This window comes from Polyodon spathula, chromosome 4 (genome assembly GCF_017654505.1).
Source record: "Polyodon spathula isolate WHYD16114869_AA chromosome 4, ASM1765450v1, whole genome shotgun sequence".
Taxonomy (NCBI): Eukaryota; Metazoa; Chordata; class Actinopteri; order Acipenseriformes; family Polyodontidae; genus Polyodon; species Polyodon spathula.
Window position 1 is genome coordinate 3,993,672 of NC_054537.1, and position 13,436 is coordinate 4,007,107.

Sequence of the window (13,436 nt, forward strand, 5' to 3'; positions counted from 1 at the left end):
ACCCCTGTGTGTTTTTTACTAGAGAGGTGAAATGTAGAGCACCTCAATATCAAGTTCCTGCCTCTTTGGGTTGTGAATAAGGAACGTGAATGCTTCCTCCCACACAGGCTCACTGGTCTTGTACCGAACCTGAACACACAACAGAAAACCACATTTAAATAAAGACATTAAAAAAGTTTTTTTTTCTTTTGCATCTCTATGAACACACAAATATATTGCATTGATATTATAGGAGGACTAATGTTGAGACAATATGTCAATGTTTTTACATGTGTAAAATGTATGCTCGCACTTCTTTACACATTGGCTTGAAAGGAAACGTTTCCTATATGTTTAAAAAACTTACACTGAACAATGCTTCAATTCTCCACAAGAGGGAGCACCTTATGCAAAACAAAAGCACAAGGCCCTACTTGCAGTGTGAAGGACATAATGACTCACCTTGCTTTCATATGTAGTATGGCCAACAGACAGCTGAACAAATGGATTCGGATCGCTGCTTACCTTTTTCCCTGACTAGGGATACAACAAGAAAAATGTTAGCAGACATTCTCCTAGCCTTGTTTATATAGAATAGAAAAAGAGCCATCTTCAAAAGACATTATTGAGAATGTTATGTCATATATCCCCTCTTCAATTGAAAGTCTTGTAGACTCAAAAAACTGTGCAACAAAAAAGCAGCTTAAAATACTACACCCTTCAAAGCAAAAACAAAGCGACAGAGCTTTCAAAAGTAGAAGGTGATTTTCTGTAAAGTTCATAGTACATAATTAAGGCTGTATTTTTTCATGGTTTTCACGATTTCCGTAAAATGTACCCTTTGCTGTGTAATATGTACCTCTCTGTGAAAAAAGAATAGTGTGTGTATGTAATACACACACACACACACACATATATTCATCACTTAAAAATAAACATAGTAAACGTTTGCCCTATTGACGCACTACCCGTTACACTGCATTAGGAACCGGGCAGCCGTTTTAGTTTGTTTCTGGTAAATGATTGAACACACTGCATAGAGCAGCGCAATTTCTTTACAATGTCTTCAGTGAAAAAGACACCAGTTGTATCAAAGATCAGAAATAATTCTGCTAAAGATCGCTCTGTCCAGTACAAGGAGGGGACATTTCACATGTCTTATTATTTTTACATTTATTTATGTATTTTTTTGTTTGATAATTCAGTGGTGATAAAAAATAGAATGTCTTTAAAAGGTAGACATAAATATTCTACAATTTAGCATGTACTGCTTTTCAGCTAAGCACTGAAATATTTAGCATGTACTGCTTTTCAGCTAAGCACTGAAATATTTAGCATGTACTGCTTTTCAGCTAAGCACCGAAATATTTAGCATGTACTGTTTTTCAGCTAAGCACCGAAATATTTAGCATGTACTGCTTTTCAGCTAAGCACCGAAATATTTAGCATGTACTGCTTTTCAGCTAAGCACCGAAATATTTAGCATGTACTGCTTTTCAGCTAAGCACCGAAATATTTAGCATGTACTGCTTTTCAGCTAAGCATTGAAATATTTAGCATGTACTGTTTTTCAGCTAAGCACCGAAATATTTAGCATGTACTGCTTTTCAGCTAAGCATTGAAATATTTAGCATGTACTGATTTTCAGCTAAGCATTGAAATATTTAGCATGTACTGCTTTTCAGCTAAGCACTGAAATATCTAGCATGTACTGCTTTTCAGCTAAGCATTGAAATATTTAGCATGTACTGCTTTTCAGCTAAGCACTGAAATATTTAGCATGTACTGCTTTTTAGCTAAGCACTGAAATATTTAGCATGTATTGCTTTTCAGCTAGGCACTGAAATATTTAGAAACATTTGTTGTCTAAATTACTGTAGAGAAAAAAAAATCGATTTTGGATGTGACAATGCTATTTTTTCTGCTTTAATACATATTATTTTTAAATCATGAAACATCTTGAAACACCTAATTTTAGACGGAAATGCTGTGAAATAAGCCATTTTCTACCATGAAAACAATACAGCCCTATATACAGCACTGTTCTGATGTGTTCACTTAGTTTATGCGTAACAGTGCCGCTTATCAGGGTTCCTGTGATTTTCTTGTAGGTGGTGTATAAGTGACAGACATGTATGCACTGGAAATCTAAAAACAAGCCTGAAACAAATTGATTTTTTAAACCATGTTTTCTGAATCTGAATTGATACATTTCCTTAGACATAAAATAATGATGCTAACCATGGGTAACAGCACACACAAAACAAAAGGAGTAACTCCAAGTTACTATCATCCTGACCATAGAAAAAGTATTCCACTGTACTCACTGATCCCTGCTCTTGGATCTGCAGCTGTGGCCAAAAGTTTTGCATCACCCTATAGAATTAAATAGGTTTGTTCATAAAGTCGAATGAAACCTGCAGAATAATGTTAACATATTGAATTACATAACGTTAAATAAAAGACCTAAATTATATATATATATATATATATATATATATATATATATATATATATATATATATATATATATATATATATATATATATATATATATATTATATATTTTTTTTTTTTTTTTTTTTTTTCTAGGTGATGCAACACTTTTGGTCCTAACTGTACAGCAATGTATTTCAGCCCTAAAACACCAGTACATTACACTAGTTCCACTGCGTTCATAGATTTTTATCAGCAACCACAAAATCTTTGAAATGGAAAGAAATTTTAAAGATATGGAAAAAATTTAAAGAAAAATCAGAAGGAAATGCAGGCGGATTTTGTTGCTGTATTTCCATGCTTGGTCACATTACCTTCAGCTTTTGCAAATGTTTCTTCATTTCTGATGGATCTCTCTTTTAGAGGCAGGAGAGAATGAACACACAATGGGTTATTAACTCATGCAACAACAAGCTTGGTTAATTCATGCTAAGTAGCAAGGCAACAAAGAACAAAACAAAGGGGGCCAATGACAAAGTTAGCACAAGTATTAGAAGAGTCCCTTTTCCATAGGACAGCAGAAATCCAATGAATGCAGATGAATACAATGTGCAAAAAGTAAATACATTTGTTAAGTGTTAAGCTATCTCTCCAGTCACTGTGCGACTCACGGAAATGAAAAAAAGTTTAGGTTGTACTCTCGGATATTTATGTTCTCATTTGTTTTTTCCTTCTTTTTGACTATTATTATTCTTTGTAAAAAAATACATTTTTAAGAATCAAAAATTATTTGAGCTTTGTTGCAGGGGGACTTTACTCTCTGCCGCACACTGTGCACTGATTAGGTCCCACTGTATAGCATATGTATTCGTTTCCTGTTCATCAGGTAAGTATATATGTTGAAGACACTCTACAGTAATAACTCTACCTCTGTTTTGTGGTAAAGAACGATGTTAAGTTTATGAAGAGATTTGCCACTCCCCATGTGAAATGGTGACAGACACAGTGTCCATGGGTATACAGTACCATTATGTGAATAAGTTAGGGCAGCAGGAATGAATCAGGCAGCAGTGAATAACATGATGCCAATGGGACAGCAGGCAGGTACCAGAAGGGAGACCTGGCGAGGGCACACCCCTTTGGATTGGCTTGTTCCCTGGACGACTATCATGTCACAAGGGGCAAGGTTTTGGTAAAGTGAGCATATCACTTTACCACCTTCACCCCAATTGGCACTCATAGGGTGTATTACTGTATATACCCATGTCCTGGGTATATTAATCATGGACCTTAAAGAAAAAAAAAAAACGAAAAAAAAAACAAAACTTTGTTTTGGAAATAGTTGATTCTAAAAGTGCAAACTAAGCAACATGCCATGCTTTGAAAAACCTCCGGGAAACAGGGCAATGCTTTCTAAAAGAGTCACTTTGTGAGCGAGGACATTGATTAATTGTTAGTGATGATGAAAACAGTGGGCAGCTTTAGAATGACAAACGGACACTGTGTTGCAAGTAACGCTGGTAGAGTAATAGGAGCAGGCTGTTGACCGCAAAGTCAGGCTCAGCCACAACAAACTTAACAATTTGTCTCCTGTTGTATTCAAAATGATCAGTGCGAGATCTCCATTAGCCACTGTTCTCTGTCTGTCTTTACCAAAAAAAAAATAAAAAAAAAAACTTCTTCATTTTTAAAGCTACAATTGGATGTATTACTATCTGTAGCTTAAAACTTGGAAACGTTTTTTAAATCCTACACAACTAACAGTTAAAAATAAAAAGCAACATGCGGTAACAAAATCGATCATCAATCAACATGCTTTCTTGCACACAAGGTGGTGTTTTTTGGTTGCTGCAGCAACACCAGATCACACCATGGCAGAACTCGGATGCAAAATACTACACAACTCACAAATATCGCTCTATAGAGTGAAGCAGTATTTTCACAAAAGACTAGGCCAGAAGCTCTCCTCTCTGACAAGTATCCGCACCCAAAGCTCCCTTCGAAGACACTCTTAAGAAGAGGGAAATGGAGAAAAGAGAGCAAAGAATGATGGGACTGTGGAGTAAAAATGAGTAGTTTCCTGTATGGTATTCCCTTACCTACACATGCAATACACAAGTACAAAGCACTTTGACACAGCAAAGTATCTTTACACTAGAACAAAATGAGTAAGGGCCATTCATTGCACAATGCAGTATGCGTGAAAGCCAGGAAAACCTCCTCTTAGGTAGAAGAAAGTAGTGTGAGTGTTGTGGGAAACAGTGGAAGACCATTACAAAGGAAAGGAAATATAAAGGAAGATGACCACTTACAATAGACTCGGTACTTAACAAACACAGCCTAAAGTTAAAGGAAATGATACACGGATGTGGGGGGTAGTTAAAGATGTCCTTAAACTTAAGTTTAATTAAGTCCTTAAGTCGTTAAGTTAATCTCCCAGGTTTCTACTCCACGATATACTGACCCCGTCATTACATAATAGAAATACCCCTGAACATGCTCCCGTCAGGTCTTCTTTTACAAATCTATTAAAATATACAGCTATGGACAGCAGTTTTGCATCACCTAGAATTTTAGGATTTAGATATAATAATAAACTATATGAACATAATTTAGACCTTTTAAATAACATCATGTAATCAAAAAAACTAGAAAATTATATCGCAAAGTCTACTGGAAGTCATAATAGTCGCACAATATTTCATTAGATTTCGAAATGGTCACATTTTTTAATTTGTCAGTTTTTCATTAAGTATATTGAAAACTACAAAGCGGTATGTAATTCATATGTTAAAGTAATATTATTCAGTAGGGTTCACTTGACTTTATGAAGCAAAATTAGTTAATTCTATAGGGCAAAGCAAAACTTTTGGCCATAGCTGTATGCTTCTTGATATATTGAAGTTTTTTCCCTCATTACTGTAAATATCTCACTGAACACTTAAATATGTGTATTATGTACTCTCCCTTTAAAGGGGAAGCTTCATGAAACAGCTGAGCCTATAGCATAACATGGGCAGTGTATTTTTCTGAGTCTGTGTAGCAAGCACATCAGAATTTTATGCATTGAGTCTTTACAGATTAAGTATGTTTCCAATATTCTATGCTTAGAAATGCAAAAACAGGATTGTTTTTGACCATCTACTGAGGCGCCCAAGTGGCCTTGAAAACAATATTTAATACAGAATTTCAAAGCTTCCTCTGTAACCTGAACTTGAGCATCTACTACTGGCTGTGCTTAATAAAGGGAAAACAGTCAAACACTAACAGCAGTGGAAAGGAGTGCACATGCTATAGAAAAACACACGCGCCTCCACCTAAATTAGAATTGAGAGTAATGAAATGGAAATGCAATGATTAAAAAATCAAAAACAAAACCAGGATGCTTACAAACATTCTGTATAGCATTGTACACTGCATTACAATGTGTCCGGTAAGTAACGTGTAGAAGTAACGCCAAGGGAACAGGTGATGAGGGGGGTACTTACTGGTAGGTTTTTGGCAGAATCGAGATAAATGATGAGCAGTGAAGATGAAAGCCCATCGTTGGCTTGACCTTTATCAGCGTTAATACTTGCAAGGACCTTCAAAGTAAACATACATATTTCATTACAGCCAGGCAACAACATGTTAACCCTTTGAAGTCCTTTCAATGTCCCAAACATTGAGGACTACAGCAACAGTAAAAGCAGCTGTTTGTAAATAGGAGATGCAGTTTCTCTGTAGTAAATCAATGTGTAACTTGATGTGTGGTACATGTTTGTATAGCATAGCAGATGCAGGTGTAGCCCTTCAGGATCTTTCCAAGGGACATACAGAACACATTATATTCATTGTTCAACACTGTGCACAGAAAGAGCTATACTGCCAGTATATGCCATGCAACTGTTCTGTGGCACTCCCTCTCATTTGGTTCTGTTGATCGGTCAGTCAGTATACAGTACTGCAGGTTTTGCTATTGGAGCAACGAATATAAGGTAAAGTAGACAAAAATAAATAACGCTTGGGATACCTCTGTCATGCTCTCCTTTTCTCTAACGTTTAACCCTTCCAGTCCTGGCCAGACCGCAAGGTCATGCCTCATCTTAGCGCTGTATACTAACACATGCCGTTGGAAATCACACTGGAACCTCACGGGGCTCCTAGGTCCCAGTCTGAGGAGGTGTAGAAATATATGTAAAAAATAAATGTTTTGTCCTGTTCTCATGTGTACTCTTCAGCTCAACAAAAATAATTCAGGACTGAAAGGGTTAAGGTTCCTAAATATCTATCACCTGCACAAAATGAGGATTCTATAGGGACAACTGTGTGTATTAGTATACAAACGGACATGCAAGAAATCTATTTTATGGTATTTATTAATTTTAGATTTTGATCTTGAGTTTTGTAGTCTTTCAGTTAGTGAAGTGATAAAGGAAGAGAGCAGTACAGTTCCCCGACCTGATCCAGCTTCTCAGGAGTCGGCAGCAATGTCAGCCATTCCAGCTTCAAGTGTAACTTTCCAGTCACCACTTCGTCCAAAACAAACCACTAAAATAAGAGCAATTCAAAATGATACAGCAATCAAAATGAAGAATGTGAGAACCCCATTGATTTGAAAATTTGATGTTGTTTATTAAAATGACAATAAACAAACACTAGCTTTTAAGACATCAAAAGAGTATTCTTCAGAGATATCAGAAGTGAGATTTTTGGAACAATACAATTCTAATAGTACAGAAAACCATAGTGAATAGGTCAGTGGAAAGGGACATAATTGCAGAAAGAGTGACAGAAAGGAACTGGTGTAACAATAGAAGGTGCAACACACTGGAAGGGAGGAACACCTGGCCAGTTCACATCGTGATACAGAAAGTCCTTGTATCCACTCAGTCAATGACCAGTGGAATCAAATTGGTTCAATAGCTCTGTTTTTAGTCCCTGAAAGATCTAAAATTCCCTTTCAAGTCTGTAATGTAAGATCCTCTAAACTGTGATTTGGGAGCAATGTCTCATTTTCAGGGAGGTCCTGGATTTAAAAACAGACAGAAACAGCGAGCTCAAAAAGATCCATCTTGTAGTAAAGAAAAAACTGAATTTATAAAACAGGAACATAAATGTTAATAGTGACGTCAAGCTGTTGACACAGTGGGGAGCCTTACAAACCTGCTGTTCACCTGCACTGGTTATTGTCCCTTCTACAATAGCAGTTAATACAACACTAAAATGGGTGACGAATTGAGTGGATTTACCTCGTCAACGCTCTGCTCCTTGTAAACTTCAGCTAGGTCAATCATCAGGCTGTAATAAAACAGGGTAAAGACTTAAAGTGATGGTAACAGAAAAGGGCATTGAATTATCATCAGCTATGTGAACTCGAATTAGCAACAAAAGAATACATAAGGCATATAATGTTTTTGTCCGGCAATGACCATCTGGTATCTGGTAATGACCAAAGAATATTAAAACGTATGCAAGCTTTGCTGGAAGCACAGATTAACTTGTCTTTAAAATTTATTTTTATCCCACGGCTTTGCAGTGACTTCCAGTAATTCAATTTTCCCCAGTACAGGTTGCAAGTGCCTGTTGTACATCAACAGGGAATACATTCAGTATTTTAATGATGTATTCTGGCTAAATTTACAATACACAGCTAATAAAAACAGCAACTGCAAAAGGAAGGTTCTTGGGATCAGTTAGAACAGGCAGTGAGAAGTCTGGTTCTATAATTTGATGTACCATCCACGCATGTCTAACTGGGCATGTCTTCTTCTGTGTTAACTTCCCATCTGCTTGCATTATTTTACTGGTTTTACTTCTTGCATTTCCCACATCCTGTCACCTGGCTTCTCTAATGGGAGGTCGCTGGGTAAAGAAATTGCTAAGCTGACAATAGAATAAATTGACAAGCAAGAACCACATTACACTTCGGCAAACTGGCACTGGAGGAAACTATGCCTTGTCTCATGCAGGTAAAACTTCCATCCGTCACAATTTCAAAGTTTCAACTACTGTTTTTTCAATACCTCATTATAACTTGGGCTCAATGCCAGTGGTGGTACTACTGTATTACTGTAATATTACACCAGGGGCTGCTGTGGTCTACTGGTTACTGAGGGCCGCACAAAATCACACCAGTGATTTCAGAGTCCTGTGCAGGTCCGACCCGAACCTGCAACCCGCTACAGCAACATCTTCTTACCCACAACCCGACCCGCTTTAATAAGACCTGCAACCCGCTACAGCAACCTGCAACCCGCTACAGCAACGTCTTCTTACCCACGACCCGACTCGCTTTAGTAAGACCTGCAACCCGCTACAGCAACGTCTTCTTACCCACAACCCGACCTGCTTTAATAAGACCTGCAACCCGCTACAGCAACGTCTTCTTACCCACGACCCGACTCGCTTTAGTAAGACCTGCAACCCGCTACAGCAACGTCTTCTTACCCACGACCCGACCCGCTTTAATAAGACCTGCAACCCGCTACAGCAACGTCTTCTTACCCCCAACCCGACCCGCTTTAAGACCTGCAACCCGCTACAGCAACGTCTTCTTACCCACAACCCGACCCGCTTTAATAAGACCTGCAACCCGCTACAGCAACGTCTTCTTACCCACGACCCGACCCGCTTTAATAAGACCTGCAACCCGCTACAGCAACGTCTTCTTACCCACGACCCGACCCGCTTTAATAAGACCTGCAACCCGCTACAGCAACGTCTTCTTACCCACAACCCGACCCGCTTTAATAAGACCTGCAACCCGCTACAGCAACGTCTTCTTACCCACGACCGACCCGCTTTAATAAGACCTGCAACCCGCTACAGCAACGTCTTCTTACCCACGACCCGACTCGCTTTAATAAGACCTGCAACCCGCTACAGCAACGTCTTCTTACCCACAACCCGACCCGCTTTAATAAGACCTGCAACCCGCTACAGCAACGTCTTCTTACCCATGACCCTACTAGCTTTAATAAGACCTGCAACCTGACCCGAACCCGCAAGTGTTTGTCCTTTACCTACTGCCTGCGTCGACTGACTCTCACATTCACACACAGAAATCTCTACCATTCTCCACGGATCGAGTTTATACAACAGGCTATACAGCGTGGTAGCTTTTCTCTAGTCGTCTGCATATATTTTAACATTGTAACGTATTAACTGTCTCTACTTTCTTACTATAAAATACCTGTCTATTTATTTTGTGTTACCAGTTTGATGACAGGTTTCATGAGCAACGAACCAGTCATTGTTCATTATTTTCATTCGCTATGATACCAAAAGAATTCCACACTTCTGATTTACCTCTCGAACTAGTACCCACTACATTATGTAAACCCTGCGCTATCTTTTGTTTCACCTCATCCACAGGCATTTTTAATAATCTCCAAGCAGGCATGTAAAAGGATCTTGCGACATATCAAACAAGCAGCAATACAAACCGAGAACACTGCTCCCTAATCGGCTCGTCCTTTGGTGCAGGAAATACATTTACCATCTAATACATTATTTAGGAAAGCGTTACAGTTTTTGGCGATTCAAATTCAGACTCGAGGCTGACCCGAACATTTTTGGACCTGCACCCAAACCGCAAAAAAGTCATATTCCAACCTGAATACGACACGCTTCTGCGCGCCACCCGCGGGCACCCAATTGGGTCTCTAATTGGAGAAACAGTGCTCTGTGTTGCTGTTGCACCAAAATATACAGGACCCTGATTTGTTATACTATGTAAACTGGGTTTGAAATTTGGTCTCCATGTTCTCAGCAATGGAATGGACACTTCAGGCCTCTGTAGCTGCTAAACTGTTTGCTGTCAGTTACCTTCCCAGAAAATCATCTTTGTCAGGATCTTCGTCAAACAGTTCAACCTCGAGTTGTTGCCCTGGGTTCTCGTACACCAATGCCTGAAAATACACAAGAGATTCAATATGTTTCTAAATCAGAGATAAAGGGGCGTTCACAGACATGCAACATGTGTCCCTGCACCTCACAGAAGTGTCTGGGCTAATATCTGATTTACATGAACATACATGTGTGTTGTGGAGTGTGCATACTATGTCACACTCTTTGTGAACATATGTAACTTGTAATACTCTGAGACCTGTAATAGTAGAGAACTGTATTTATTTCCCTGTCACACATTATACAGAATATATGAAGTGCAGAGGAAGTTCATTTACATGTAAAGTGACTCGTGTCATGATATTATCAAGTATCTGCATCAGCAGAGGAAATCCCAGTACTGCAGGGTTACCTCGAAGACTTCCTTCCACTTGGGATTCAGGTTTTCTTTGATGGTCTTGGTCTGGAAGAGGTGGCGGCCGACCTGTATCACAGCATATGGATCCGACTTCCCTTTGATCACCCCCTTCAAAAATGTGTCCTTCCTGATCAGGTCTTGTGCTTCGACGATATGTATTCGTAGGACCCCCTGAGCAGGACAGAGGATGGTAAGATCCCTTTAAATCCCACGCACACTCAAAATACAGTATTACCAGAGCCTTATGAGCATCTGGGGTGTAGAATGAGACAGAGTTGCCCAAGCTACAGTGTCTCACACCAGACACTTACTCAAATATGTGACATTTTCCATAGTCTTGCTCGTTTCTAAGAAACAGAACTACTGTAGAAGCAGAATTACAAATAAACAGGTAAGTACAGCATTTGATCTAAATTAATGTTCAGAATTTAAAACAGTTTTACAATATGGACAGTGTCATTGGTCATGGAAATGTTCTTGTTCAATAGTACTACAAGTAAAATGCATATGCTTCTTGGCTGTGTATCAGACAAACTTTCTTTTAAAAGGACCTGAAGCTAAAATGCATGAAAACATGTTCAATATCTTGAATACATACCTTTGGCATGGGGAAGCGCAGTTGAGCAAGTTGAACATCGCCCACCAGAGGAACTGTAATCCGGTTAGGAAGGACCAGATAGTTACAGATAATATCTGAAATGACTGTGTCTGACAGGCCACTGTAGAAGGAAGAAGATTCAGTTGTATTCATGTCCAGGTGCCCTGGGTATATCTCATAGTACATGTCAGGTCAATACGACTCTGGTCTCCCTTAATACCCCCTATTCTTGACTAATTTCACAATACTATACAAGTCTCCTTTCTCTGTTGCCCTGGTAATCACACTGAATGATTATCTGGTGTCAGCTGATTCTATAATCATTAAGCAGAAGATCCAATTTACTTTTTTTTCAAAATGAGAATTAATTCTCCAAACAGCTGTGATTAATGGGCAGTGGGGGTCGTTACTGGTGAAACAGCGAGAAATAACCACCATGTTCAGCTTCAGGTATCAAAATGACAGTATCTCTTTCATACAGTATGATCATTCTGAAAAGATCATTGCTTTTCTTTAAAATAAGTAAAGGATTTTAAACTTTGTATTACATTTTATTTTGTTACTTACTTTTGAAAAAACACACAATGAAAGTACAAAGTGTTACAGTACATTCTGTCTATGTGTCTTGAATACAATTTAAAATCAACAGTTGCCAGGTCGGCTGCACAATAAAAAGCATTGCTGTCAGCAGAACCTGGCAGACAGAAAGCAGCAGAGGCTTCAAGGACTGAATGATGAGCTTGCAGCAGGTCTAAGAGTGAGGTCATTCCTTCAAATCAAAGAGCAGCTCTCATTCGCACCCTGTGCAGCTCAATGACATGCTGCACAGTGCAGGCACCGCAACAATGCAAACTGAACTCAGTCCTTACAGCTGGCACAATTTGTCAGCAGACGCTGTGGGGCTTCATTGAATCTGTCTGATTAATATTGTACACGGCCTTCCTTTTGTGTCCATTAACAACCACATATTTCAACCTTGCTTTTAATTTAGCTCAGGTAACGCAACTACTGTATGCAAATTTTTTTGGGTACACCAAGTAATTACATGGTTTTTGTAGTATCAGCAGTTGTAAAAGGCAAGGTATGCTTTACATGTAGAGAAGCATTAAATGCTGGTTAACGATTGAGTTCTAGTCGAATGTGGAAGCCACATACAAAATATGCATACGCAAAAAGCCCTTGCTGCCTCATTCTGATGTTGGGAAGTAGTGGGTGAAAGGAATTGACAGGGGTGTGGCTAGGCATGACTGCATAACAGTGAATATAGCACTTGTTTTTGTTGGGCAAGGGAGGAGACACCAAAAGCAGATTGACGGGTGTGGTTAGGCGTTACTTGCATGACAATGAATAAAGCACATATTCTGTTGGGCGAGGAAGGAGACACAGAGCCAAGGGAAACATGTGCTGCAAGTTTGGGAATACTGGCTCAAACAGTGTGTGCGGAGGAGCAACAACAAGAAGGAATGAAAACACAAAACATCAATCTGTTTGTTTCAGAGAACGTAAACAGACAGTAGGTTGTTTTGGGTTGTGTTTTATAAATGGCCAGTAGAGGGCAGCACAGGTGCTTATAAAAGAAGAGACAAGCCACTAAACGTCAGTCAACCACCACCCTGGCTAAAAACTATACTGAAGAAACAGCAGTGTTGTTTCGAACTAAAACAATAACAGCAAAACATTGAGACAGCCGACCCCCCCACCCCCCCCCCAAATCTAGACGTGCTCTTGACAGATTGGCAGTACTGCTTTGCTGTTCTATAAAGGACAGTGAACACTGGTTCTTCATTAATATTTTATTAATAAGCTATAATAGAATGGTTTAAAGTTAGAATTTCTTTTCTCAACCACCAATATAGCCAAACTGAATTCCTTGCAATACTGTATTGAAGCAATATAAATCATAAGAGAGAGAGTAACATACATTATCCAAGTACTGGGAGAAAAAAAAAAAAGAAGTTGAATCTTTTCCTTGTCCTACTGCAATTATCTTTTTCTCCCCCATTTGGACCCATACCTTATTTACAGTTTTGGTCATTCATTTCTAAAGCCTTCCCCGCAAGACATTCAGTTATTGTATTTTTTTACTTCAGGTTAAAGTCAAAAGCAGCACCGTCTTGCAGCCTCTTAACCAACAGAGCCCCACATGGGGACACATTTAGAATTTCTTTTAAAAAT

General features: G+C 38.9%; 1 protein-coding gene across 4 annotated transcripts in view; it reads right to left on the minus strand.

The window, feature by feature from the left end:
- LOC121314072 (extended synaptotagmin-2-like) overlaps positions 1-13,436 on the minus strand; it is a 61,788-nt gene that overhangs the window by 7,729 nt on the left and 40,623 nt on the right. For 2 of the 4 annotated variants that reach the window (XM_041246894.1, XM_041246891.1), the window contains exons 8-16: positions 11,262-11,382; positions 10,658-10,834; positions 10,225-10,307; positions 7,647-7,695; positions 6,856-6,945; positions 5,904-5,999; positions 4,324-4,425; positions 442-516; positions 43-129 (exon numbers count right to left, since the gene is read on the minus strand). In XM_041246894.1, the coding sequence (XP_041102828.1) occupies positions 43-129; positions 442-516; positions 4,324-4,425; positions 5,904-5,999; positions 6,856-6,945; positions 7,647-7,695; positions 10,225-10,307; positions 10,658-10,834; positions 11,262-11,382 (880 nt within the window). Of the gene's footprint in view, positions 1-42; positions 130-441; positions 517-2,789; positions 2,832-4,323; positions 4,426-5,903; positions 6,000-6,855; positions 6,946-7,646; positions 7,696-10,224; positions 10,308-10,657; positions 10,835-11,261; positions 11,383-13,436 lie in introns of all 4 variants that reach the window. The other 2 variants (XM_041246892.1, XM_041246893.1) reach the window with 2 other exon arrangements.